Below are 23,878 nucleotides of genomic sequence, written 5' to 3'. Positions count from 1 at the left end.
GTATTTGTGAGCATGCAAACTTCCTGAAAATTGACATGCACAATGTGCAGAGGTAGCAGTTCAACGTGTGAATATTTCATGCCTTTTGTCTGGAAAACGCCAAAGGTACAATCTGGAGAAGAGGATGGGTCTTCTCTAAAAGGAAGTTTATCGGGTGTCCTGTCCTTTTTCATCACCTCTAAAACAAGGAGAGCCAGTGTGGTGTAGTGGTTAAGAGCAGTGGACTCGTAATCTGGTGAACCGGGTTCGCGTCCCCGCTCCTCCACATGCAGCTGCTGGGTGACCTTGGGCTAGTCACATTTCTCTGAAGTGTCTCAGCCCCACTCACCTCACAGAGTGTTTGTTGTGGTGGGGGGAGGGAAAGGAGATTGTTAGCCGCTTTGAGACTCCTTAGGGTAGTGATAAAGCGAGATATCAAATCCCAAGGACCTTTTGCCCAGTCTATCTGAAATTTTCAAGTTTGGTGCCCTGAGAGAATCGTAGAATTCTGCACATTTGGAGCCGTTTGAACAGAAAACACCAAAGTTATGGGCATTGGAATGCAGTGGAGTCTCTGCTGAAACCAGTGAGCGAGCAGTTAAAGTAAAATGAAGCTGATTAAAACGAAGGCATTTTTGTTTTTCAAAAAAGTTTTGTTTTGTTTTGTTTTCCTTCACCTTTACATCACACAGTTAGTACTCACTGACATCCTGGAAATTGCATGTAGCTACTATGGTTAATTGTGGTTGGTAGAGACTTGTCCTCTGAAATTGTCTGATCTCCTTCCAGAACAGCCTCAGGCCATCATCAAATAATTCAATATTTCTTCACAAAGAATAAGCCAAAGAACCTGGTCCATGCAATGTCTGCTAGACTCAGCACAACATGTGTAATGACTTTGCTTGTGCCATTATGGAATGCAGAGTTTGGGAAGGGAAGCAGGAAGAATGGTTTCAGAAGGGTAAGCAGGGCCAAGGAGAAAAATAGGATTGGTGAGAGTTGATGTGGAAAGGGAAGCAATCTTATTCAACACCATTTTGGTCCTTTTTAAAAAATGAAGTTTATTTATGATTTTCATTTATAACAAATAAATATCTCAAGAAAGAAATTAAAACAATTCTCACATATCGAACTTTGACTTCCCTCCCCCTCTTTCAGCGGTTCCATGAATTTACCCTCTTTTTTTACACCCTTCTGCATATCCCAATAAACACTATCAATTCTTTTCCTTATCCATTTCATACATGTTTTAGAAACTGCAAGTTTTTACAGTAATCCTGCTAATGTTTTAGTTTGTTTACGATTTGTTTGTAAATCTCCAATAAACGATATCCATTCCTTGATAAAAAGTCTGTTGTCTTGCCTTCTGGTAAGTTTCACCATTTCTGCAAAGTCCATGAATTTCTGTAACCATTCTTCTTTTGTCGGAACTTCTTCTTCTTCCCGTTTTGGGGCAAATATCATTCTTGCAGCAGTGATTGCACACATAAATGAATATCTATATTGTTTAGGTAACACTGATCCCATCATTACCAAGAGAAAAGCTTTGGGTTTGGGGTTGTTGCTTTTTTAAAAATTGCACAATTTCAATCCTGGCTTGTGTACCGTTCCATCTTTCATCTTGCAGGCTCTTCCCTTGCCCCCAGATTGGTACTAGAGTCCATGGCAGGGGCAAATAGGAAGGTGGAGGGGAAGAAGGGTAATTTCCACTTGTGGAAACAAAAGTCTGTTGTGCATAGGTAAAGGGACCCCTGACCGTTAGGTCCAGTCGTGGCCGACTCTGGGGTTGAGGCGCTCATCTCGCTTTATTGGCCGAGGGAGCCAGCGTACAGCTTCCAGGTCATGTGGCCAGCATGAATAAGCCGCTTCTGGCGAACCAGAGCAGTGCACGGAAACGCCGTTTACCCTCCCGCCGGAGCAGTACCTATTTATCTACTTGCATTTTGACATGCTTTTGAACTGCTAGGTTGGCAGGAGCAGGGACCAAGCAACGGGAGCTCACCCTGTCACAGGGAGTCAAACTGCTGACCTTCTGATCGGCAAGTCCTAGGCTCTGTGGTTTAACCCACAGCACCACCCGCATCCCTTCCTAAATATTTAGTACACAGTTAAACCATTTGTCACTTTTAAGTTGACTACAAAGGGAGTAATTAACCATATATTTTAATTTCTCCCTTTCAGTGAAAAAAAATGGAAATGAAAGTGCTTAACTTTGGCTGGTTATTGTTCTTCCGGTGAAATATTATGAGTGTCTATTCGGTTTAAGGTTGCTTTTTTATTTTATTTTTAAAAATGTGTTTGTCTTAATTTCAGCCACACTTTTTTTCTGAACTACGGTGCAACAACTACACTAGCTATATTGAGTGATGGAGACAAATTGGATCATGCAGATGGTGTTCCTCTTAGCTCAGAGCTTGGTGAGTTGCTTTCTTTCCCTGAAGTTACTCATACAGTATAATAAAGGTGTTTTTCTTCTTCTTTTTCAATATGCATATGCAAAGCACGCATATTACGTTACCGACACCATCAAAATCAGGTCAAGCCTCAGATTTTCATGCTTTTCACTCCGATAGCATATCCCTCCCTCAAAATAATAATAATAATAATAATAATAATAATAATAATCTGAAAACTGACATTGCTCATGTGGATCAAGTCAATGAATTTATTCATTTCTGCAAGCTTTCAACATTTCTGCAATGAAACAATGTGTTGTGCCTAATGCGCCACATGCCTGGTTCCACTGTAATGGGATTGATTTTTATTTCCTCCCCCTGTGTGCCCCCCCAACCCTCTGGAGCTGATTTTGAGGATGTATGAAGCAGGAGAGGAAGAGGAAGCTCTGTGCATGCACAAGATCTATGGTGGCAGTGGAACAGCCCCATTTCAGAGAACCTACTATTCTTTCTGTCCCTTAAAAAGTGAATTCCCAGTTGCAAACTGCAGCGGAAAGTCATTATCTCACAAGAAAATCGGTCTTGTTAAGTCTTAGTTAATTGTGGGAATTTGATCAATGAATAGATCTCATTTGCATAAATTTGCATATGAACAAAAAGTGTTTCCACCACCTGCTTATTTTAAACTGGCACAGGCATATGACTACATTTAAAGAGTCATGCCTGCTGTGCAATAAAAATGGTGGAAGGGTAGAGCCTTGTAAGTTGTGACCAATGGTTTTTACAGGTACACGTATAAACCTCTTTTTAAAAATCTCCCGCATGGTTTCTTGGAAGAGGCCTCTTTAATCGCTTGGAATATTTCGCCCCACTTATTCTAACTAATTAATCGATGAAATACTGCATCCCTCCTGAGAACGGTGGCAATTTCTTTCTCCCATTCTATTCAGATTTTTGTCACGGCGGTTCCGGACGAGAATGCAACCAAAGAAGGCTATATAAAAGGGGATACGAACGCAACCGAAGATATCTATGGATTAAGCGTAACTGTGAATAAAATCATGACAGCACAGTTTGAATGTTACCAGAAAATTATGCAAACACCCTCTCAAAAGAATGAAGGTAAGAAAAAAAGAAACCTGAAATGTTATTTTTTAAAAAACAAAAACAAAACCTGAACAAACCCATATATTCTGAATGAAAGCATTGTATCTGTTGTTACTTAAAATTACATTCTGAAAAACAAAGGCAATCCCCATGGAAGCATAATATCTCATTCAGACCACTGCAGGAAACCGACTCGTACAGTCTTCCTGGTAGGATGCCATCCTTTGTTGTTGTTGTTTAGTCGTTTAGTCGTGTCCGACTCTTCGTGACCCCATGGACCAGAGAACGCCAGGCACTCCTGTCCTCCACTGCCCCCCGCAGCTTGGTCAGACTCATGCTGGTAACCTCGAAAACACTATCCAACCATCTCATCCTCTGTCGCCCCCTTCTCCTTGTGCCCTCCATCTTTCCCAACATCAGGGTCTTCTCCAGGGAGTCTTCTCTTCTCATGAGGTGGCCAAAGTATTGGAGCCTCAGCTTCACAATCTGTCCTTCCAGTGAGCACTCAGGGCTGATTTCCTTCAGAATGGAGAGGTTTGATCTTCTTGCAGTCCATGGGACTCTCAAGAGTCTCCTCCAGCACCATAATTCAAAAGCATCAATTCTTCGGCGATCAGCCTTCTTTATGGTCCAGCTCTCACTTCCATACATCACTACTGGGAAAACCATAGCTTTAACTATACGGACCTTTGTTGGCAAGGTTATGTCTCTACTTCTCAAGATGCTGTCTAGGCCTGTCATTGCCCTTCTCCCAAGAAGCAGGATGCCATCCAGCCTTCGCTTAAAAAGCACTCTTGATGCCTTATGTACCGTACTTTTCCGTGTATAAGACGAGGTTTTTCTACTGTAAAACAATGTTCAAAATCGGGGCTAGTGCGGAAGGGGGACTGGCGTTTGGTTGCCAGCGGCGATTGGGTGGGTGATTGGTCCCTGCGGCAAGGGCTGCTTTCGATTGGCTGCTGCTGTGTCCATTGGGTTGGCGATTGGTGGCTGCAGCGAGGGCTGCTGTGGATTGGCTTCCGCTGCGGCAATTGTAGGTGCGCTTGCCAGATGCTGGTGGCGAGCGGGCAGACGCTCTGTGCTTTCGTGACGTGTGCAATCGGCAGTGTTTGTCACTCTGGTGAGTGATTTTTCGCATTCCCCCCCCCCCAAAAAAAAGCTCAACAACTATGGGCAACCCTCCCCAAAATTGGAGTCCCCCAAAATACATAAGGGCGTCTTATACACGGAAAAATATGGTACAGTGGTGCCCCGCAAGACGAACGCCTCGCAAGACGGAAAACCCGCTAGACGAAAGGGTTTTCAAATTCAAAATGTTTATTCGGCTTTACGCCCATCATGAAACACAACACAACAAAACAAATCAAATAAAACAGCGGACTCGTACAAGCCACAAGTAGTATAGCACAGTTTACAACTCACAAAGACAAATATCAGCCATTCATAGGAAAAGTTTAAGATTAAGATTAAAATTTAAAAAAAATTGCACTACACTAAAATCAGTATCTGATGTCGTTATAAAAAATTCTTATAACTATCAATAATCAGCTAACATTCCATTCCGTCTCTTGTACGAGAGGACGGCTGTTAGGAATTTAGCAACCTGTAGGGTAATATAACCTGTAGGGTAAGGGGATGCAGGTGGCGCTGTGGGTTAAAGCCTCAGCGCCTAGGGCTTGCCGATCGAAAGGTCGGCGGTTCGAATCCCTGCAGCGGGGTGCGCTCCCGCTGCTCGGTCCCAGCGCCTGCTAACCTAGCAGTTCGAAAGCACCTCTGGGTGCAAGTAGATAAATAGGGACCGCTTACCAGCGGGAAGGTAAACGGCGTTTCCGTGTGCGGCTCTGGCTCGCCAGAGCAGCGATGTCACGCTGGCCACGTGACCCGGAAGTGTCTCCGGACAGCGCTGGCCCCTGGCCTCTTAAGTGAGATGGGCGCACAACCCCAGAGTCTGTCAAGACTGGCCCGTACGGGCAGGGGTACCTTTACCTTTTTTTAGGGTAATATAAGGATCCACATCTTGAAGAACCCAGGCAAGCAGTAGGTCTACTGGTTTGTCAGCCATTGGCTGGATTATGGAGTTTAGTATGCTAGCACGGGCTGAACTGTACAAAGGGCAAATAAACATAACATGATATAGAGATTCAGATGTTTTCATTTCACAAGCACACGTTGAAGGGACTTGGCCCTTAGTGAATCTATGTCTCAGCACGTTTGTTGGAAAGACATTAAACCTAGCTCTAATGAAGGCATATCGGTGAGACGCGGCCATAAGCGATGTTAAGTAGGACAGAGTGCGGTAGATAGGGGTTATGCCGAAATTTAATGGCGAACAGGCTCCACCACCAGCTACAAAATTTTGGTATAGCTCCGCATCATCCAGCCTTTGATTTATACACCTTTTTGCCACATTTAGATCCAGTTTGAGCAATTCAGTGGGTGAGATCTCATAGTACTGCAATTTGGCAAGGATTTTTCCTGACCACAAATTTGTGAAGTCATCTCGCCTCCGTTTTGGAGGCGCTTCGCAAAACGAATTTCCCTATGGGCTTGCTTTGCAAGACGAAAATGTCTTGCGAGTTCCTGTGGGGTTTTTTCCCCTCCCCCCTCCCTTTTTCTAAGCCGCTAAGCCGCTTATCAGCTGATCCGCTAAGCCGCTAAAAGCCGCTAAGCCGCTAATAGCGCTAATCCGCTAAGCCGTCAATGGGCTTGCTTCGAAGACGAAAAAACCGCTAGACGAAGAGACTCGCGGAACGGATTCATTTCATCTTGCGAGGCACCACTGTATTAAGGATCCGTCGCAAACAGTTCAGAGGAGGAGGGAAAGAACATGAAGCAAACAAACTCAGGGAGTTGAAAGGTGCAGTACACAGTACATGGAATTACATATTTTTAGAAATTATCCTAATTAAATCAGGGTTTTGAAATTGTGGACTGTGGGTCTCAGCAAATCAATGAGACCTCAAAGAAATGGGACCATGCAGACCTTCCACCCCTAATTTTGACCAGCTGCATCGGAGGCCCTGGCAGAACAAACCAGTTTGTCACGCAGCTTCACTCTAGCATTCTGCTTCATGTATATACCGTATTTTTCGCTCTATAAGATGCACCAGACCACAAGACGCACCTAGTTTTTGGAGGAGGAGAACAAGAAAAAAAATATTCTGAATCTCAGAAGCCAGAACAGCAAGAGGGATCGCTGTGCAGTGAAAGCAGCAATCCCTCTTGCTGTTCTGGCTTCTGTGATAGCTGTGCAGCCTGCATTCGCTCCATAAGACGCACACACATTTCCCCTTACTTTTTAGGAGGGAAAAAGTGAGTCTTATAGAGCAAAAAATACAGTATTTAAATTTTCCGTTTTACAATTCAAAATACTCATTTTACATCCTTAAGATAGCAATGACTTCCCTTCTTCTCTTTCCATGGTTCATTTTACCTATCACAAATCCCTGCATATTTTACAAAAAACTATACCAACTCAGTATTCCATTATTGTACCCATCAAAACTTGTTTATGCCGTTGAATTTATCTTAATGCTCCCAGCGTTTCCCACTGTATACAGTTATTTCCCAATGTATTCAACCAACGATTTCCAGTCTTCTTTAAATGCATGTTCTTCTTGTTCTCTTATGCTGTGTGCGAATTGTGCATTTTCTGTCAAATTAAGTTGCCATTTTTCTTTAGTTGGGACCTTGCTTGTTTTCCATTTTGGGGCCAGTGCTTTTTTTCTTTAAAAAAATGTTTAGAGGTACTCTCATTATCCTACTCATATTGAAATACTGCCCCAATGAGATTCACAAAATGTTTAGGGGGTATGCGTACCCCCACGTATCCCCCAGGAAAAAACACTTCTTGGAGCTAATGCTAGTGTCAAGCTTCTGCCTTCTGGAAGAAGGTACAGGGTTATAAAGACTAGGACTAGCTCCCTGAGAAACAGTTTCTATCCAAAAGCGATTTTGGTTTTAAATGCAATGTAAGGTGACACTGTGGGTTAAACCACAAAGCCTAGGACGTGCCAATCAGAAGGTCACGGTTCGAATCCCCGTGATGGGGTGAGCTCCCATTGTTCGGTCCCTGCTCCTGCCAACCTAGCAGTTCGAAAGCACGCCAAAGTGCAAGTAGATAAATAGGTACTGCTCCAGCGGGAAGGCAAACGGTGTTTCTGTGCACTGCTCTGGTTCGCCAGAAGCGGCTTAGTCATGCTGGCCACATGACCCAGAAGCTGTACGCCAACTCCCTCGGTCAATAAAGTGAGAGGAGCAGCGCAACCATAGAGTCTGTCACGACTGGACCTAATGGTCAGGGGTCCCTTTACCTTTACCTTTATGGAAGTATATTGTATTTAAAAATGGGGTATCAGAGTTTTTAGGGGGCTAACCAGGTTGTGATAGCAGGCTGGTTGGTTTTTGGATGTCTTATGTAGATTTTTCAATTTCGTTGTTCTGTATGGGACAATGACAATAAGGATTATCATATCGTATCGTATCGTATCGTATCGTAGGGTGACAGAGCCTCAAGAGCTCCCAATAATCTATAGATACTCAAGAGGATATGGTAGTGATGTTTGAAAGCCCAGATGAAACAGATGTAGTGGTCATGGGGGAAGGTTTTTTGTTTACCTCGAAAGCAGATATGTAGCCATTGCAAATCCACTGGACTTGATCCAAAGGTCACCTTCCTGGAACGGAAGGAGTCCTTCTGTCAAAGGAAGTCTCCTTCCTTTTTTTTTTTTTTTAATGCAAATTTATTAAGGTTTTTTAAATACAAATACGTACATATTAAACAACATTACTTATATCGTAACATAATTTTGTTGCATCTTTGGACTCCCTCACATCTCCCGCTCCCACTTACATCATTACAAAAAAGAAATTTTTCAGGCAAATTACCCTCTTGTTTACAATCTTATCTCCACTCGTTTAAGTAAAATCTAGCAATTCTCCAAAAAAATTATATTTTCCTTAATCTCACTTATCGTCAAAATCAGATCTAATTCAATGGTAGGCAATTATTTATGATGTCCTCCTGCGGAAGGAGACTTCCTTTGTTCATAAATAATCATAAATCATAAACAAAGGAAGTCTCCTTCCGCAGGAGGACATTCTTCATGGTGACTTAGGATCAAACACTTCATAACTTCTTCTCTCGTCTTTTGCTTAGGCCCTCATTGCAATAGGACATGGGATGGCTGGTTGTGCTGGGATGATACTGCTTTGGGGAAAACAGTCGTCCAGAACTGCCCTGATTACTATCAGGACTTTGACCCCTCAGGTAAATCTCTGCCAGTGAGGAAATGTATTAAAATGTGAACGAGTCTCACCAATACCACGCGGAAGATGCTGCTTGTGGTGCTGCTCTTATGCCTTTCTAAAAGCCACTCTTTGGCCCATTTAAGACCAGCCTTAGACCAACATTGGTTCCTTCACATTGTACCAGGCAGAGGGCCTTCTTGGTAGTGGTGCCCGTCCTGTGGAACGCCCTGCCATCAGATGTCAAGGAAATAAACAACTGCCTGACTTTGAGAATACATCTGAAGGCAGCCCTGTTTAGGGAAGTTTTTAAAGTTTGATGTTTTATCGTGTTTTTAATATTCTATTGGGAACCAACCAGAGTGGTTGGGAAAACCCAGCCAGATGGGTGGAGTATAAATAATAAATTATTATTATTATTATTATTATTATTATTATTATTATTATTAATTATACCTAACTACAGATGGGCAAAGGGACGCAGGTGGCGCTGTGGGTTAAAGCCTCAGCGCCTAGGGCTTGCCGATCGAAAGGTCGGCGGTTCGAATCCCTGCGGCGGGGTGCGCTCCCGCTGCTCGGTCCCAGCGCCTGCCAACCTAGCAGTTCGAAAGCACCTCCGGGTGCAAGTAGATAAATAGGGACCGCTTACCAGCGGGAAGGTAAACGGCGTTTCCGTGTGCGGCTCTGGCTCTGGCTCTGGCCAGAGCAGCAATGTCACGCTGGCCACGTGACCCGGAAGTGTCTCCGAACAACACTGGCCCCTGGTCTCTTGAGTGAGATGGGCGCACAACCCCAGAGTCTGTCAAGACTGGCCCGTACAGGCAGGGGTACCTTTACCTTACAGATGGGCAAATGGGTCAATTTCAGTTTCCCCCAGTTTCTCATTTTTTGAGTCTTAGGTCTGGTTCTTTGCATTCCCACATCACTTTGCATTTTTAAAAAAGATTTTTTAAAGTGCCTTGCTTGGCTACCGAACTGTCTTTAGCATGAAAGGATTTCAGTTCTGTAGGCCGGAATATATTGTGCACTTTTTCTCTTGATGCTGAAATGCCAAACCAGGGCGGAACTGTCATTCACCCAGGGTTGAGACAACCAAGGTTAGGACAGCCAAGCGGTTTGTTTGAAGCCTCCTAAACTGCACTGGAGCCCAAGGGTGAGAGTGGGTCCCACAAGACCATCTTGTGCCTAAATAATGTCATTTGAACTTTGTGCTTCAATTCAACAGTTATTGGACATTTATGCCATTTAATTTGTAATGACTGCTCCCCGCATAAAACGGGGGGCGACCTTTGCATGGACGCGCACAGCCCCTGGACCTGGCGTGGCTCCATCAGCACAGGCTTGGCTTTGCCTTCCCCCAGGTGGGATACCTGGAGGCCTCCGCCTACCTTAGTCAGTTGTCCAATCCCGCCTGGGGGAAGTGTTGCCAAGGAGACCAGGCCAGGTAGGGGAGGGACTACCTGCCCACACAATAGAGGGAGGATCTTACCTGGGAATTTGTAATATAGGGCAGTGAGTGTTTCATTTATGTGAAAAGGTGTCATGATTATAATCCAGGATGCAATTATGCATGTTTCTCTATTTCAATGTGAGTGCACAGAACCTTTGTGCTGTGTTATTGCGTTAATGCAACTTTAAGTGATATATTCGCATTTATTTCCCAAGTCAAATAATGAGATAGATCGGGTTTGTTTGTTTTTCAATTTCTCTGAAATTTTGACATCTTCTTTTATTTTTCTACATCTACTTGTTAAATACAGAAACAAGAGTAATGACTATGTGTGTGTTTTTCCCCTCCTTAATTTTCCGTAACAAGAAAAAGTTTTTAAGACCTGTGAAGAAAATGGGCTGTGGTTTGTACATCCCGAAAGCAACAGAACATGGACAAACTACACACGCTGTAGTTTAGGAGTAAATGATAAAGTGCAGGTAGGCTGAAAAATGAATATTATCGGGGGATGGGATCCATTTCAAAAGCACATGGAACTGATGTTATTATGGCATCATGCGCCTTTTGATATGCAACCTTTGTTTTTCACTGCCGTTGTATTTCAGGGAAGTTTGAAATGCATGTAGTATTTTACCAAATGGTTACTATTGGTTTTACTCATGGGTAGGCAAACTAAGACCCAGGGGCCAGATCCGGCCCAACTGCCTTCTAAATCCAGCCCATGGATGGTCCAGGAATCAGTGTGTTTTTAAATGAGTAGAATGTGTCCTTTTATTTAAAATGCATCTCTGGGTTATTTGTGGGGCACAGGAATTCGTTCATCTCCCCCCCCCCCTATATAGTCTGGCCCCCCACAAGGTTTGAGGGACAGTGGACCAGCCCCCTGCTGAAGAAGTTTGCTGAGCCCTGGCTCTTTTATTACCCCCTCCAATTGGGCAGATAGTATTGCATGCTTTAGAGAGAGGGGCTCACAAATTAGTGAGGGCAGGATCATAAACGGTTGTTGTTGTTGTTTTTAAGGAACTGCTGCATGTTGGATGGGAGACATTAGCAGTTTCCATGAGTTTTTATTTGATAAAGGTACATTAGAAACGTTACAGAAATTTACCAATCCTTGAAGCAGTCTCTTTTTTGTTATATTTTTACTGCGGGTGAGGGTTCACCTCAGCAGCAATGAATTATTTACCAAAATACAGTGGTACCTCGGGTTACAGACGCTTCAGGTTACAGACACTTCAGGTTACAGACTCCGCTAACCCAGAAATAGTACCTTGGATTAAGAACTTTGCTTCAGGATGAGAACAGAAATCATGCTCTGGCGGCACAGTAGCAGCGGGAGGCCCCATTAGCTAAAGTGCTGCTTCAGGTTAAGAACAGTTTCAGGTTAAGAACAGACCTCCAGAACGAATTATGTACTTAACCCAAGGTACCACTATAAGTTAGTTAGATCTGCAAGCTGCATATATTCCATCAGTTTAAGTTGCCATTCTTCTTTGGTTGGGATCTCGCTCGTTTTTCATTTTTGGGCTAACAAAACACAGGCCACTGTAGTGGCATACATAAATAACGCACCATTGGTTTTTGAAGCCATGAATGCACAACATTAACCACAATCCGTATCTATCCTGAAGTTTCTTGAGAAATTTCTCGATATGTTTCCCCTCAAACCAGCTTCCATCCAAATGGAAAACGTAAAAGGCATGTTCACTGTGCAGTTAAGGCAAAGTGTTTACGGTTGAGACAGCCATTGCACACACGCAGATGACAGCATATATGCCAATGACAGCTTCGCAATCGGGAGTTAGTAGGGGGGTGCCTAGCCTGACCCAGTCTCTACCCACTGGTGTGGACAGGCAATGGGTGGCTTAGAAGCACATTGGACCTTACCATGTCGTGCAAATGCAACTTGAAACACAATGGGGGGGGGGGACAACTTTGCTGGTTTTAAGCCAGTAATGTATACATAGCCTAGGGATGGCAGGTGATGCCACCCACAGGAAGGAAGGCAGGAAGGTGGCTAGCTGATGGTTTACTGAGCTAGGGACACAGGTGGCGCTGTGGTCTAAACCAATGAGCCTCTTGGGCTTGCCAATCAGAAGGTCGGCAGTTCGAATCCCTGCGATGGAGTGAGCTCCCGTTGCCCTGTCCTAGCTCCTGCCAACCTAGCAGTTCCTAAGCACACCAGTGCAAGTAGATAAATAGGTACCGCTGCAGCAGGAAGGTAAATGGCATTTCCATGCATTCTGGCTTCCGTCATGATGTTCCATTGTGCCAGAAGCGGTTTAGTCATGCTGGCCACATGACCTGGAAAGCTATCTGTGGACAAACGCCAGCTCCCTTGGCCTGAAAGCGAGATGAGCGCCGCAACCCCATAGTCGCCTTTGACTGGTCTTAACCATCCAGGGGTCCTTTACTTTTACCTTCTACCTACTGAGCTTGGTAAACCAGTGCCCCATTCACTATACTGGACCAACAGCCTAGGGGCAGTGATTATGAAAGAGTGCTGGGCCATTCAGCCCACTGGTTCCATGGAATAAGCAAGACGACAAATCCTACCAATGAGCATTTAAGACTGAAGCTCCCCTCACCCTGCCCCGGCACCCTAATCTTCAAGCTGTTCTGTTGAATGGAGCATAGCCAACTATAAAAGGTGTCTGATGTTTGGGAAGCACATTTCATTTAATGACAGCTTGAGACCCATGAAGTTCCTATTGGGTTACAGTGCAGTTGGTCTCATGGATTTTGCAAGGTCTATTAATATAGGCCTTGATCACCCTGTGGCTTCCTTGCAAGCCGGCGTGTGTGTGTGTGTGTGTGTGTGTGTGTGTGTGTGTGTGTGATTTAACCTGCTAAGTGCTGATGATCTCAAAGTTGCATGAGAACCTCTTGTAAAATTAAGGATGGAGAAGCAGGCATGCAGCAATCTCTGTTTAGAACAAGCCAGCACCTTTTGTAGTCCTCAGAATTGAGCATAGCCTCACATACCCTAACCCAGGGGTCAACAAACTTTTTCAGCAGGGGGCCGCTCCACTGTCCCTCAGACCTTGTGGGGGGCCAGACTACATAGGGGGGGAGATGAATGAATTCCTGTGCCCCACAAATAACCCAGAGATGCATTTTAAATAAAAGGACACATTCTACTAATGTAAAAACACGCTGATTCCTGGACCGTCCACGGGCCGGATTTAGAAGGCGATTGGTCTGGAGCCGGCCCCCGAGCCTTAGTTTGCCTACCCATGCCCTAACCCATGTTTGTGCAACCTGCAAAGTCTTTGATGATGATTCCCTTTGTGCTTAGAAGTCCCAGCAAGCAACAATAACCGGAGGCGGGCTCCAGTTCATCGTAATGGCTCACAAGCTACTCAGGCCAGATTTCAAAGTGAATACATTTTTTGGACTTGTGTTGATCAAGGAGGCCAGCTCTGCTTTCTGGCATGAGGGGCAGAAGCAGCCATCAGCAGAACTGGACTAGTCCTAGAATGCCTCACCAGCACAGAACCTGGGAATCTCCCAAAGAAAGTTATAGGGACCGAGAAGAGATATGGGATCTCCCAGTCAATGTCCTAAGTGGTTTATGCTGAGAACCACAGTGTAGTCCCTTAACCGCTATTTGCCAATCGGTGAATGCCGGCAAACAGATGCAAGAGACGCCACTCCAAGTTTGATACAGATGTTATTAATTCAGAAATATATATTCCGCCAGTTACCATGAGTATCAGATTATCTCATCTGCATTTGCACCAGCTTCCATTTATTTCTCCTTCTCTCTTATTTTTTTTTTTTAAAAAAAAAAAACACTGATGGAAAAGTTTTAGTTCAGTATGTCAATCACAGTTTATTTAGGTGTCTTTCATTTGCCGTTTTAAAATCCTCTTGCGGTACACATGGATTTCATCGAAGCACTTTAGAAGCACGTTCATTTGCAGAACATTTGTAATGGGCTCAATATGAGATGGATCAAGTTTAATGCATAGCTGTACTCAATAAAGTAAACTCAAGTTATGCAACAGCAGATGAGTATTTTTTTAAAAAAAGATTGCAGTATGAAATAATGGCTGCTGTTCTCAAAATGCAGTGTGCCCCCCCCCCCCCGCGTTTCAAAGAAGCTGCTCTGCAAATAAGCAAAGTTGAACAAAGCTAAACATGATTCCTGTTACAGCTTTTATTGGCGTGGAGGTGGGAGGGGATGGGGGCCTCAGGGATCTCTGGATCTGAAGGAGCTTATCATTTAGCCCTATAGCTCGGTGTTCAATGTGCCTGACAGCAAAAAAAAAAAAATAACAATATAGCAAAACCACATAATAAACTACTGAAAGCGGTAGCGGAAGAAAACATTAAAAAAACAAACACCTGGCAAATCAACAAGAAGCTCAGCGAAATGGAAAACTATCACGGGCTTGAGCTGAGGCATAGCTTGGGTTGCTGGCACCCGGGGTGGGGCAGCGGTCAGTCCCTTCGCTGGCCAGTGTCTAATCCACGGAGTCTTAGCTCTAAAACTAGCCCCAACCTGGCAGCAGAGATAAGGCAGAGAAACACAAAGCTAGGAGTGCCGCTAGGAGTGCTCACCTTTCTGTGCTTGCGGTGAGGCGCTCTAGGCAATGCATATGTCTCTGGCAGTGCTTTCTTGCCTTGCTCTTCCTCCCTCCCTCTCGGCCCAGGGGGGGGGGGGGCGCAGGCAGGCATCCCTTCTCCAGCCATGAAGAGAAGCCAGGCTCTGCTGCGCCCAGCCCCAAAGTCCTGGCCAATGGCCCCGGCCTTGATGAGGAAGCCTGTTGTGAGGGCACCTGTTGCACCCTCTCAGAAATTTGCACCCCGGGTCATTTCCCACCACGGTACACCACTGGGCTTAAGGCTACTGAAATATACTCGGAGCCAAGAGTGGATTTCATGCTCTTTATTAAGCTCATAGTAGTGAGGAGGAATGGAAGTTCCCCCAGAATGTCTGCTTTATATACATTATTTACACAATGGGCCCCACATGATTGGCTAATTCCGGGATTCTCCTGTAGGCCAATCAGGTTGCGGATTCACTTCCACCTGGAGCTGGATTGGGTGGCTCCTATGGACCAATAAGACTGCTGCATTCTGGATCCTATTGTTCTAGGACCAATCAGACTGCTGCATTCTGGATCCTATTGTTCTAGGACCAATCAGACTGCTGCATTCTGAATCCTATTGTTCTAGGACCAATCAGACAGCTGCATTTTGGATCCTATTCAACTCAGTACATAACAGCTACCATTCTTATTTGTGAGTAAGCAGCACAGAATTCAATGGACCTTCTGAATAGGCATGTGTAGGGTTCCTCCCTGAAATGAGGGAGGCAAATGAGGTGCTTGGAGGGGGATATCTAAAGACGCGAGGCCACCACTGAACCTTCCCTGCCTAATGGTGATTCAGATAGCCCAACCATGGAAGCTGGTTTTAGGACTCTAAACGTGTAGGCCAGGAATGGGAAAACTGTGGCCTCTGGATATTGCTGGAAACCAGCCAGTCTGGTCGGGGATGATGGGAATTGTATCCTACAACTCCTGAGAGACCACAGATTCCCTGTCCCTGGTGTAGACAGTCACAGTAGTGAGATGAACTATTGCTAATATCCTATTTTGTACTAGTCGTGTTACCTTGGAATGCTTTGTACCTATTTAGTTCATGGGCTTTGTGGTTTCAACTTCTTCTCTGTGTTTTATTGCAGACAGCTCTGAATTTGTATTATCTCACTATCATTGGTCATAGCCTTTCAATAGTTTCACTTTTGATTTCCCTTGGCATATTCGCCTATTTTAAGTAAGTATGATTCTGTTTATATTTTGCTCTTCCCTGACTTTGTATAGTTTTATTATTATGGAAACAAACACTAATAAATCTCCATGACATATAAATCATTCCATTTCTCACATCTAAAATTATTTTGAACAACTATTGGCAATGACGACTGTCATTTTTTAATTTTTACTGATGCATTCACATTTAACGGTAATTTACATCGACCATGTTTGAACATTCATTTCTCAGCTCAGTAAGCCAAAATATGAATGAATCTCTTCCCTGCCCATACAGCTTGATTGCTCCTCCCTTCATAGCCTAAGCAACGAAACCAGGAAGCCATAGTTTCGTATTTTAGCCTAGCCAGGAAACTATGGTTATCCGTATCAAAACAAACCAGGAACTTAAACCATGGTCTGAAATTGTTTTAATGCCATGGCTTGTGGTGAAGTGCAGTAGCCATAGTTTCCCGACTTGGATGAAACAGGAAACGGTGGTTAACTGGAAGCTTCCTAGTTTGGTTGCTTGTACTACATTTTGCACAGGCAAAATGCTTGCTCCTTTCTTGGTTTACTGTATTCCAGCTACTGTTGCAAATCTCTTGACCATCCACATTAATTTCCTCTTGTCTATGTTTCCTTTCAGGAGCCTGAGTTGCCAGAGGATCACTTTGCATAAAAATCTCTTCTTCTCTTTTGTTTTCAACTCCATCGTTACAGTCATTTCTCTCACAGGAGTTGCCAACAACCAACAGCTGGTTAAAGCTAATCCAGTAAGTGGGCAGGCCTTTGGTTGTTTTACTGTTTCATAAGTAGCAGCCTTCCAGTCTCAAAAGTCTGATAGGCACTGCAAGTGAGTCTTTTTCCATCAGAAGTAATTAGATGGCAAATTTGATACCTACAGATTAGATGGAGGGCAAGGAAGGGCTATTCTGCTTTACCTTTTTATTCTGTTGTTCTGCCCGGACACTGAGGTCCAGTGCCGAGGGCCTTCTGGTGGTTCCCTTGCTGCGAGAAGCCAAGTTACAGGGAACCAGGCAGAGGGCCTTCTTGGTAGTGGCGCCCGCCCTGTGGAATGCCCTCCCACCAGATGTCAAAGAGAAAAACAACTACCAGACTTTTAGAAGACATCTGAAGGCAGCCCTGTTTAGGGAAGCTTTTAATGTTTAATAGGTTATTGTCTTTTGTTGGAAGCCACCCAGAGTGGCTGGGGGGACCCAGCCAGATGGGTAGGGTATAAATAATAAATTAAATTAAATTATTGTTATTATTATTATTATTATTATTATTATTATTATTATACCTGACCTCGCTCCAACTGGGTCACTGCTGCATACCAGGATGGAGACTAGAAATGGCCAGGTTGGTGCAGTGCTAAAGTACCAGCAGAATCAATCCGGTGCTCATGCCAGCGCGTTTCCACCATGCCAACCTCATTGCCACCTCGTCCCTGCCCCTATCCTTCCTGGGGCCTCCTGACCTTTCAAATCGTTGGAGAGCATAGATGGCTGCTTGGCAACAGGACACAATAGGAAACGTTCCTTTTGCAAGTTTATTTTAGCTATTTTAGCACCCAGGCCTATAGCATTGACACTTGGAAGTTACAAATGTATCTATTTCAAAACATGGCAGTTCGGAGAATTAAAATCTTTTTCTTCACATTAAAATCAATGCCCAAAACAATTCTTATTTGGTTGTTTCTACTTTCCAAATGATTTGACATCATTCTGGTGGTGTTTTTTCCCTGTAGATCACATGCAAAGTGGCTCAGTTCTTCCACCTTTATTTAATGATCTGCAATTACTTCTGGATGCTCTGCGAAGGCATTTACCTGCACACGCTCATTGTGGTGGCTGTATTTGCAGAAAAGCAGCACTTACTGTGGTATTACCTTCTCGGATGGGGTATGCTATTTTCCTCCTTCTTTTTCTTCTTAAATCCCAAAGAGGTGCCAATATCTGCTGGAGAGCGCAAGCGTAATGGTGCTTTCATTTAAGAGATTTGCAATGCCATGGTTGAAGCAAGCCTGTCCTGAAGCACATGGTTCAGGCCACGGATTGAGACAGATGACAGATTGTGTGCCCAACACCCTCCCATCCACCAAACATGAGGCCCAGGGTAGTCGTAAGCATATCCGGTGCTGTGGTGCAAAGGTCCCTCCGGCGCCCCACCCCCTTCCCCCTTTCCCACAGTTGTCGACCTTTTTTTAGGGCTGGAGGAGGCAGGCAGCAGCTGGAGGGTGGCTCCTCCGGCGGGGAAGAGGCGGAGGCTGAACGTGGCAGCTGGCTGCTTCATGCCATGGTGGCCACGGCAGGCAGCACACAGAGCAAGCAGGCCTGTGCCAAGCGAGCGAGGGCGCGTACGTCACTCCCACTGAGCGACAGCTCGGGTTTTTTCCCTTTTAGCCTTCTGGCACCCCGCAGAATTCAGCGCCTACAGGCTAAAGGGGGGGAAACTGAGCTGACGCTTGGTGGGAGCGATGCACGCACCCTCGCTCACTCAGCGCGCTCGTTCCGTGTTCCCCGGACGCTCGCCTGGTGCCCTCCAGAACTTGGCGCCCTGGCGCCCCGCACCACTAGCCTCTATTGGTAAGACGGCCCTGACGAGGCCACCTCCAAATGGCTGGCTGGCTGGCCTTTTGCTGCTCCTGCTATCTACTATTTGGTTGGCCCATCTAATGCCATCTGTTCCAGTTCCTCCCAACTCCCTAACTGTCAGGGACTGGGCAATATGCTGCCTTTCCATAGTTGCAATTATGCTCATGTGGCTCACAACATGACAAGATTTACACAATTACAAACATAACAGGAGTCATAAAGGGGATAGTTTAACCTCTGGTTTGCTAACAAAACTGAATCGCTGTGTCACAAAATTATGCCTGTCTAAAAAGTTTGGAAAAGCTCTGCTCTAAGTGAATTGAGGTCACCTTAGGAGAGCCTGCACCACAACCACTCAGTGGCTCCTGCAAATTTTAGTTTAATTTTGACATCTTTTTTCCTCATATATTCCTCATTTTAAAATGGCTAGTCATAATAAAAATAAATGTGTGGTCCATTGGAGGCCACAATAAATCAGTAAGGAACGAATCCTAAAAGCAATGTAAAAAACAAACAAACCCAGAGGAAATCCCCCAGGGGAGGGATTTATTAAATACAAATTATATAACCACATAAGGGACTCAGTCCCAATGCTGTTGCCATTCACCTTTGAACAGTTTTGTCACTTTACATTGTAATTTGCGGGTGTCGTAGCAAAGCAGTGGAGGTTCCCTAAGGGTAAACTTGTACATAATTCCTCTCTCTGAGGAGGGATCTCTAATTCAGAGGGTTTGCATGGAGTGCACAGTGGGTGGGGGAGAATGGGAGCAGGAGTTGGAAGAGGTGTGAAGCCTGGGAGTCATTTTGGACTCACAGCTGTCCATGGAGGCGCAGGTTAATTCTGTGTCCAGGGCGGCTGTCTACCAGCTCCACCTGGTACGCAGGCTGAGACCCTACCTGCCAGCAGACTGTCTCGCCAGAGTGCTGCATGCTCTAGTTATCTCCCGCTTGGACTACTGCAATGCGCTCTACGTGGGGCTACCTTTGAGGGTGACCCGGAAACTGCAATTAATCCAGAATGCGGCAGCTAGACTGGTGACTGGGAGTGGCCGCCGGGACCACATAACACCGGTCCTGAGAGATCTGCATTGGCTCCCAGTATGTTTCCGAGCACAATTCAAAGTGTTGGTGCTGACCTTTAAAGCCCTAAACGGCCTCAGCCCAGTATACCTGAAGGAGAGTCTCCACCTCCATCGTTCAGCCCACACACTGAGATCCAGCGCCGAAGGCCTTCTGGCAGTTCCCTCATTGCAAGAAGTGAGGTTACAGGGAACCAGACAGAGGGCCTTCTCGGTAGTGGCGCCCGCCCTGTGGAACGCCCTCCCTTCAGATGTGAAGGAAATATGCAGCTATCCCATCTTTAAAAGACATCTGAAGGCAGCCCTGTTCAGGGAAGTTTTTAATATTTAATGCTGTACTGTTTGTAACACTTGATTGGGAGCCGCCCAGAGTGGCTGGGGAAACTCAGCCAGATGGGCGGAGTATAAATAATAAATTATTATTATTATGGGAGAAATATCAGTAATGGATCGGGAAGAAGTGTTTGGCAGAGGAAGGGACAGTGGCAACAAGTCTCTCATCCAGGACATGGCTGGGATTTCAAACGTGGAATTGAGGTCCAGGGGGAATTTCCGAAAGGTGGCGCTTTGTCCTGGATCTTAGGCGAGTCAAACTTTCGGGGTGTCCTGGTTTTTACTTTTTGAAATATGGCAATCTGCGCACCAGCTCTGTGTTCAAAGAGAGGAAGTTGGTGGCCTTTCTGCTTTGCTCTCATAGCTAAGAAATAAAACCAGAGTCAACTTAGAATGTCAGTCTTCTTTGCCCCTTTGTTTTAGTTTGGCAAAGAAACCTTTGCCGTGGCATTTAGGCAGCCATCTTTATCTTGGCTAAAAAAGACAATGCACATTTAGCCTAATCAGGAAACAGCTCCTCTTTTGTGGAGAAAAAATAGTCTTCTATTGTGAAAAGGCATTCAGGGGTAATTATTCATTGTTTCTGATCTCCGAGGTGTTTATACAGGAATGAGTGTTTGTTTTCAAAGAAGTCTCGCCATTCCTATGGTAGGAGGTCGAACCAACTTCTATTTTTCCAGCAGTTCCTCTTGACCTGCTTTGTTCTCAGAGGAAAGCAAAAAAAAAAATAAAAAAATATTGAGATGAAAAACCTGATGCGGAGAACAGTATTGAAGACTGTAGGCTGAAATTTCTGAAGTTAATCCAGTTAGCTTTTTGGACTTTTCTGTTTAAAGAAAAATTAGACCCATGTGAACTGCCTTATCCCTGTGAGCATAAACACTGGGGAACTTGATCCACAAAAAGAGCCAAATTCAACTTGGATTTAAGATGGCTCCTGGTCCTATCACATGAGCTCTTTCGGTGACTCAGTGGCCCGTAGTGTACTAATTGCTTATGCCCCTCCTTCTTTGAATTTTAGTTTATTTTTATTTTTCTTATGGACCACAACAGCTTCCATTGCTTTTTAATCTCCCAGGGTGTTCCACCTTTTATCTGCTGTTCACACAGACAAACTAAGCAAACACCTCTTGCTCAAAACTGCATCATTGCTGCACTCTAGCAGGTTTGGTTATTCTTCACTTGGGATCTGGCTTTTAGTGTGTCAGACTCTGACCTGTGGAACTTCCTGCCTCTGGAGAGATTCAACAGGAACTATCCCCCCATCTTTCCGCTGGGGGGGGGGGTGTTTAGACAAGCCTTTACGACAGAGCTTTCCAAACTTTTCATGTTGGCTACACGCTTTTCACGACACAGCAATTCAATTTGACTAGCATACCGGAGGTTAAACTAACCCCTTTCCAGCCTCAGGGGGAGCACGGGGAGTGTTCATGCAATGCACCTTCCCAGTAGAGCTGTGTTAAGAATTTTAAGGTCTTAGATATGTAATAAATGTTCATTAATGTACCGAGCAAACATGTACATAAATATATAAACCACATGTCTGAAACCCCCACAGAAAAAAGTATTGAACAAATTGACCTCAATTATTTCTCTGCAAGGTCAAAGTGGGAAACCTCCCCATTGTCTCTTTCCTCACAAATCCTGTCTTAAGGGCACATTTAAGATATGAATAGGGTGTGAGCCTGTGACCTGGCCCAGGAACTAAGTATTTATCATTACAAAAGACTGGCCAGGCTCCCCAGGCAATCCAAGCAAGTGACCATTAAACAGGTAACCTGGCAGACAGGAGGTAAACAAAGCACTCAGATTTCCGCTGTAGACCGCCCTTTCTGTGATGTAGGTATGATGTTTCTGGGGGTGGTCTTTGACTCCAGGGAGAGGATTTAAATTGTCTATATAAGGGCAGGCGCACACTTGTTCTGAGTTCCTCCTCCATTCCTGAGTGTGAGGGGAGCACCCTGTTGCAACAGATCAATAAAGATCAGGCTTACTAGCTGCTTTGCTCCTCAATATTCTCTGGCTGGCCTCTGTTATTTTCTCCTACCAATAGGGAACCTACGTAAGGACTCTATATGGGCTTTTGGATACCCCATAAGGGGAAAAGGGGAAAAATTTTGTTTACAACAGAGCCAACACACTAATGTGTGGTTTGGAAAGTTCTGCTTTATGACATGCTTTTCTCCCTTTTAACTATTCGGTATTTATTGATATTTATATATGTTTCTATGGATCGTTTGTTGATTCCACCCTTACATGCTGTACTCTACCTTGCTATATATTTTTTAATTATAAGTTTGTGAGTTAATAAAAACACGGCTCCTTCGGAAGCCATTTCCAGATCATGAGATTTAATAGCAGTGACGGCTGGGTTATCTGTAGGTTGAGCAGAGCCATCTGACACCCTCACTCCTGCCCCAGAGTGAGAACGTGGCTTGCTCTAAGCTGGATCTTTTGGTCTTCATTCTTAAATGACTTTCTGCACCTTTAAGGCCCGAGGCTGCGAGGAATCGGATGAGGGTTCCATTATGTACCATCACAGCCCTTCAGAAAGAGTATCAGAGTATCCTCTGAGATTATCATACAATCCTGCTGTGAGCCTTTTTCCCATGGACAAAAATGTCACCTTGGTCAAAGGAACAAACTCAAGGTCCTACCCCAGGCCAAATGCTAAAGATAATCTGAATATGATAAATAATGGTTTGGAGCATCTCTTTTAAAGTACGTGGCACAGCATGGTGGGTAGCTTCCAAAAATCTATTTTTGTGTTTTTCAGAACCATGTGCCTTATTTTAATTTTAAAGCTTTTAATAACTATTTAACATAGACATCCCTGACAGTTTTGATTGAGGCAGGCTCAGATACACAGACATTATAATGAGTCACTTTTAATTAGACTCCACAGGGATCAACCGGAGTTTGATTTATCGTCGAGAAGGTGTCAGTGTTAACATAAATGGTTTAATTTTAAATCATTCTTCATTTATAAACATGTCTCTCACCTTACATTGGCATTATAGATTCGTTTTACTGATTAGAAGGGAACTGCAAGCTAAGTCTAAATAGCTAGTTCAGAATTTGGGGACTCAGCTGCACAGCTGCAAATAAAAGGTTTTAAGTGTGTTGTAAAGTGCAATATACAAAAGTGACACTAGATGGCGAAAGTGAGCTATGGAAATTCAATGTATTTTTAAAAACATTTTTTTTAAAGCATTTTCACAGGTGGTTTTTATATCTGTGTAAGGATGCTTCAAGGGACGCGGGTGGTGCTGTGGGTTAAACCACGGAGCCTAGGACTTGCCAATCAGAAGGTTGGCGGTTCGAATCCCCGCGACAGAGTGAGCTCCCGTTGCTCGGTCCCTGCTCCTGCCCACCTAGCAGTTTGAAAGCACGTCAAAGTGCAAGTAGATAAATAGGTACCGCTCCAGCAGGAAGGTAAATGGCGTTTCTGTGCGCTGCTCTGGTTCGCCAGAAGTGGCTTAGTCATGCTGGCCACATGACCCGGAAGCTGTACGCTAGCTCCCTCGGCCAATAAAGCGAGATGAGCACCGCAACCTCAGAGTTGGCCACAACCAGACCTAATCGTCAGGGGTCCCTTTACCTTTACCTTTACCTTTAAGGAGGCTTCATTGATGCAGCGCTTACAATTCACCCTTTCCATCATTGCAGGGGTAGCAAAACTTGGTGCCAGCCCATTTGTAATTAGTTTTCTTTTGTTTTGGGTAAACAAAACAAAACAAATCCATAAACACTGAGGAAGAAAGTTTGTCCGTGCTTTTCTTTCATGGGCTCCACTCCAGCAAAGCACTTAAAAGTTTGCCTAACTGCATGTGAAATCTGGGGAAATTCATGGGCTTAGCAATTGAATTTTCAATCTACCCTTCTGGCCATATTCAGGCTAAGATCACATTTGAGTTACCAAGTA

The 23,878-nt window shown here is 44.6% G+C and overlaps 1 protein-coding gene across 3 annotated transcripts in view; it reads left to right on the top strand.

Annotated features, from left to right (window-relative positions):
* CALCRL (calcitonin receptor like receptor) overlaps window positions 1-23,878 on the top strand; it is a 91,416-nt gene that overhangs the window by 52,555 nt on the left and 14,983 nt on the right. For 2 of the 3 annotated variants that reach the window (XR_013839656.1, XM_079980118.1), the window contains exons 2-8: window positions 2,293-2,396; window positions 3,326-3,497; window positions 8,641-8,751; window positions 10,546-10,658; window positions 15,875-15,966; window positions 16,591-16,717; window positions 17,695-17,848. Coding sequence is in view for 2 of the 3 variants with exons in the window: in XM_079980118.1 (XP_079836244.1) it covers window positions 2,346-2,396; window positions 3,326-3,497; window positions 8,641-8,751; window positions 10,546-10,658; window positions 15,875-15,966; window positions 16,591-16,717; window positions 17,695-17,848 (820 nt within the window). In the remaining variant the exon portion in view is untranslated. Of the gene's footprint in view, window positions 1-1,606; window positions 1,679-2,292; window positions 2,397-3,325; window positions 3,498-8,640; window positions 8,752-10,545; window positions 10,659-15,874; window positions 15,967-16,590; window positions 16,718-17,694; window positions 17,849-23,878 lie in introns of all 3 variants that reach the window. The other variant, XM_079980119.1, reaches the window with a different exon arrangement.

Source organism: Podarcis cretensis (assembly GCF_951804945.1).
Source record: "Podarcis cretensis genome assembly, chromosome: 1".
NCBI lineage: Eukaryota > Metazoa > Chordata > Lepidosauria > Squamata > Lacertidae > Podarcis > Podarcis cretensis.
Note: the sequence above shows the minus strand (reverse complement) of the source record. Positions and strands in the feature narration are given on the sequence as shown.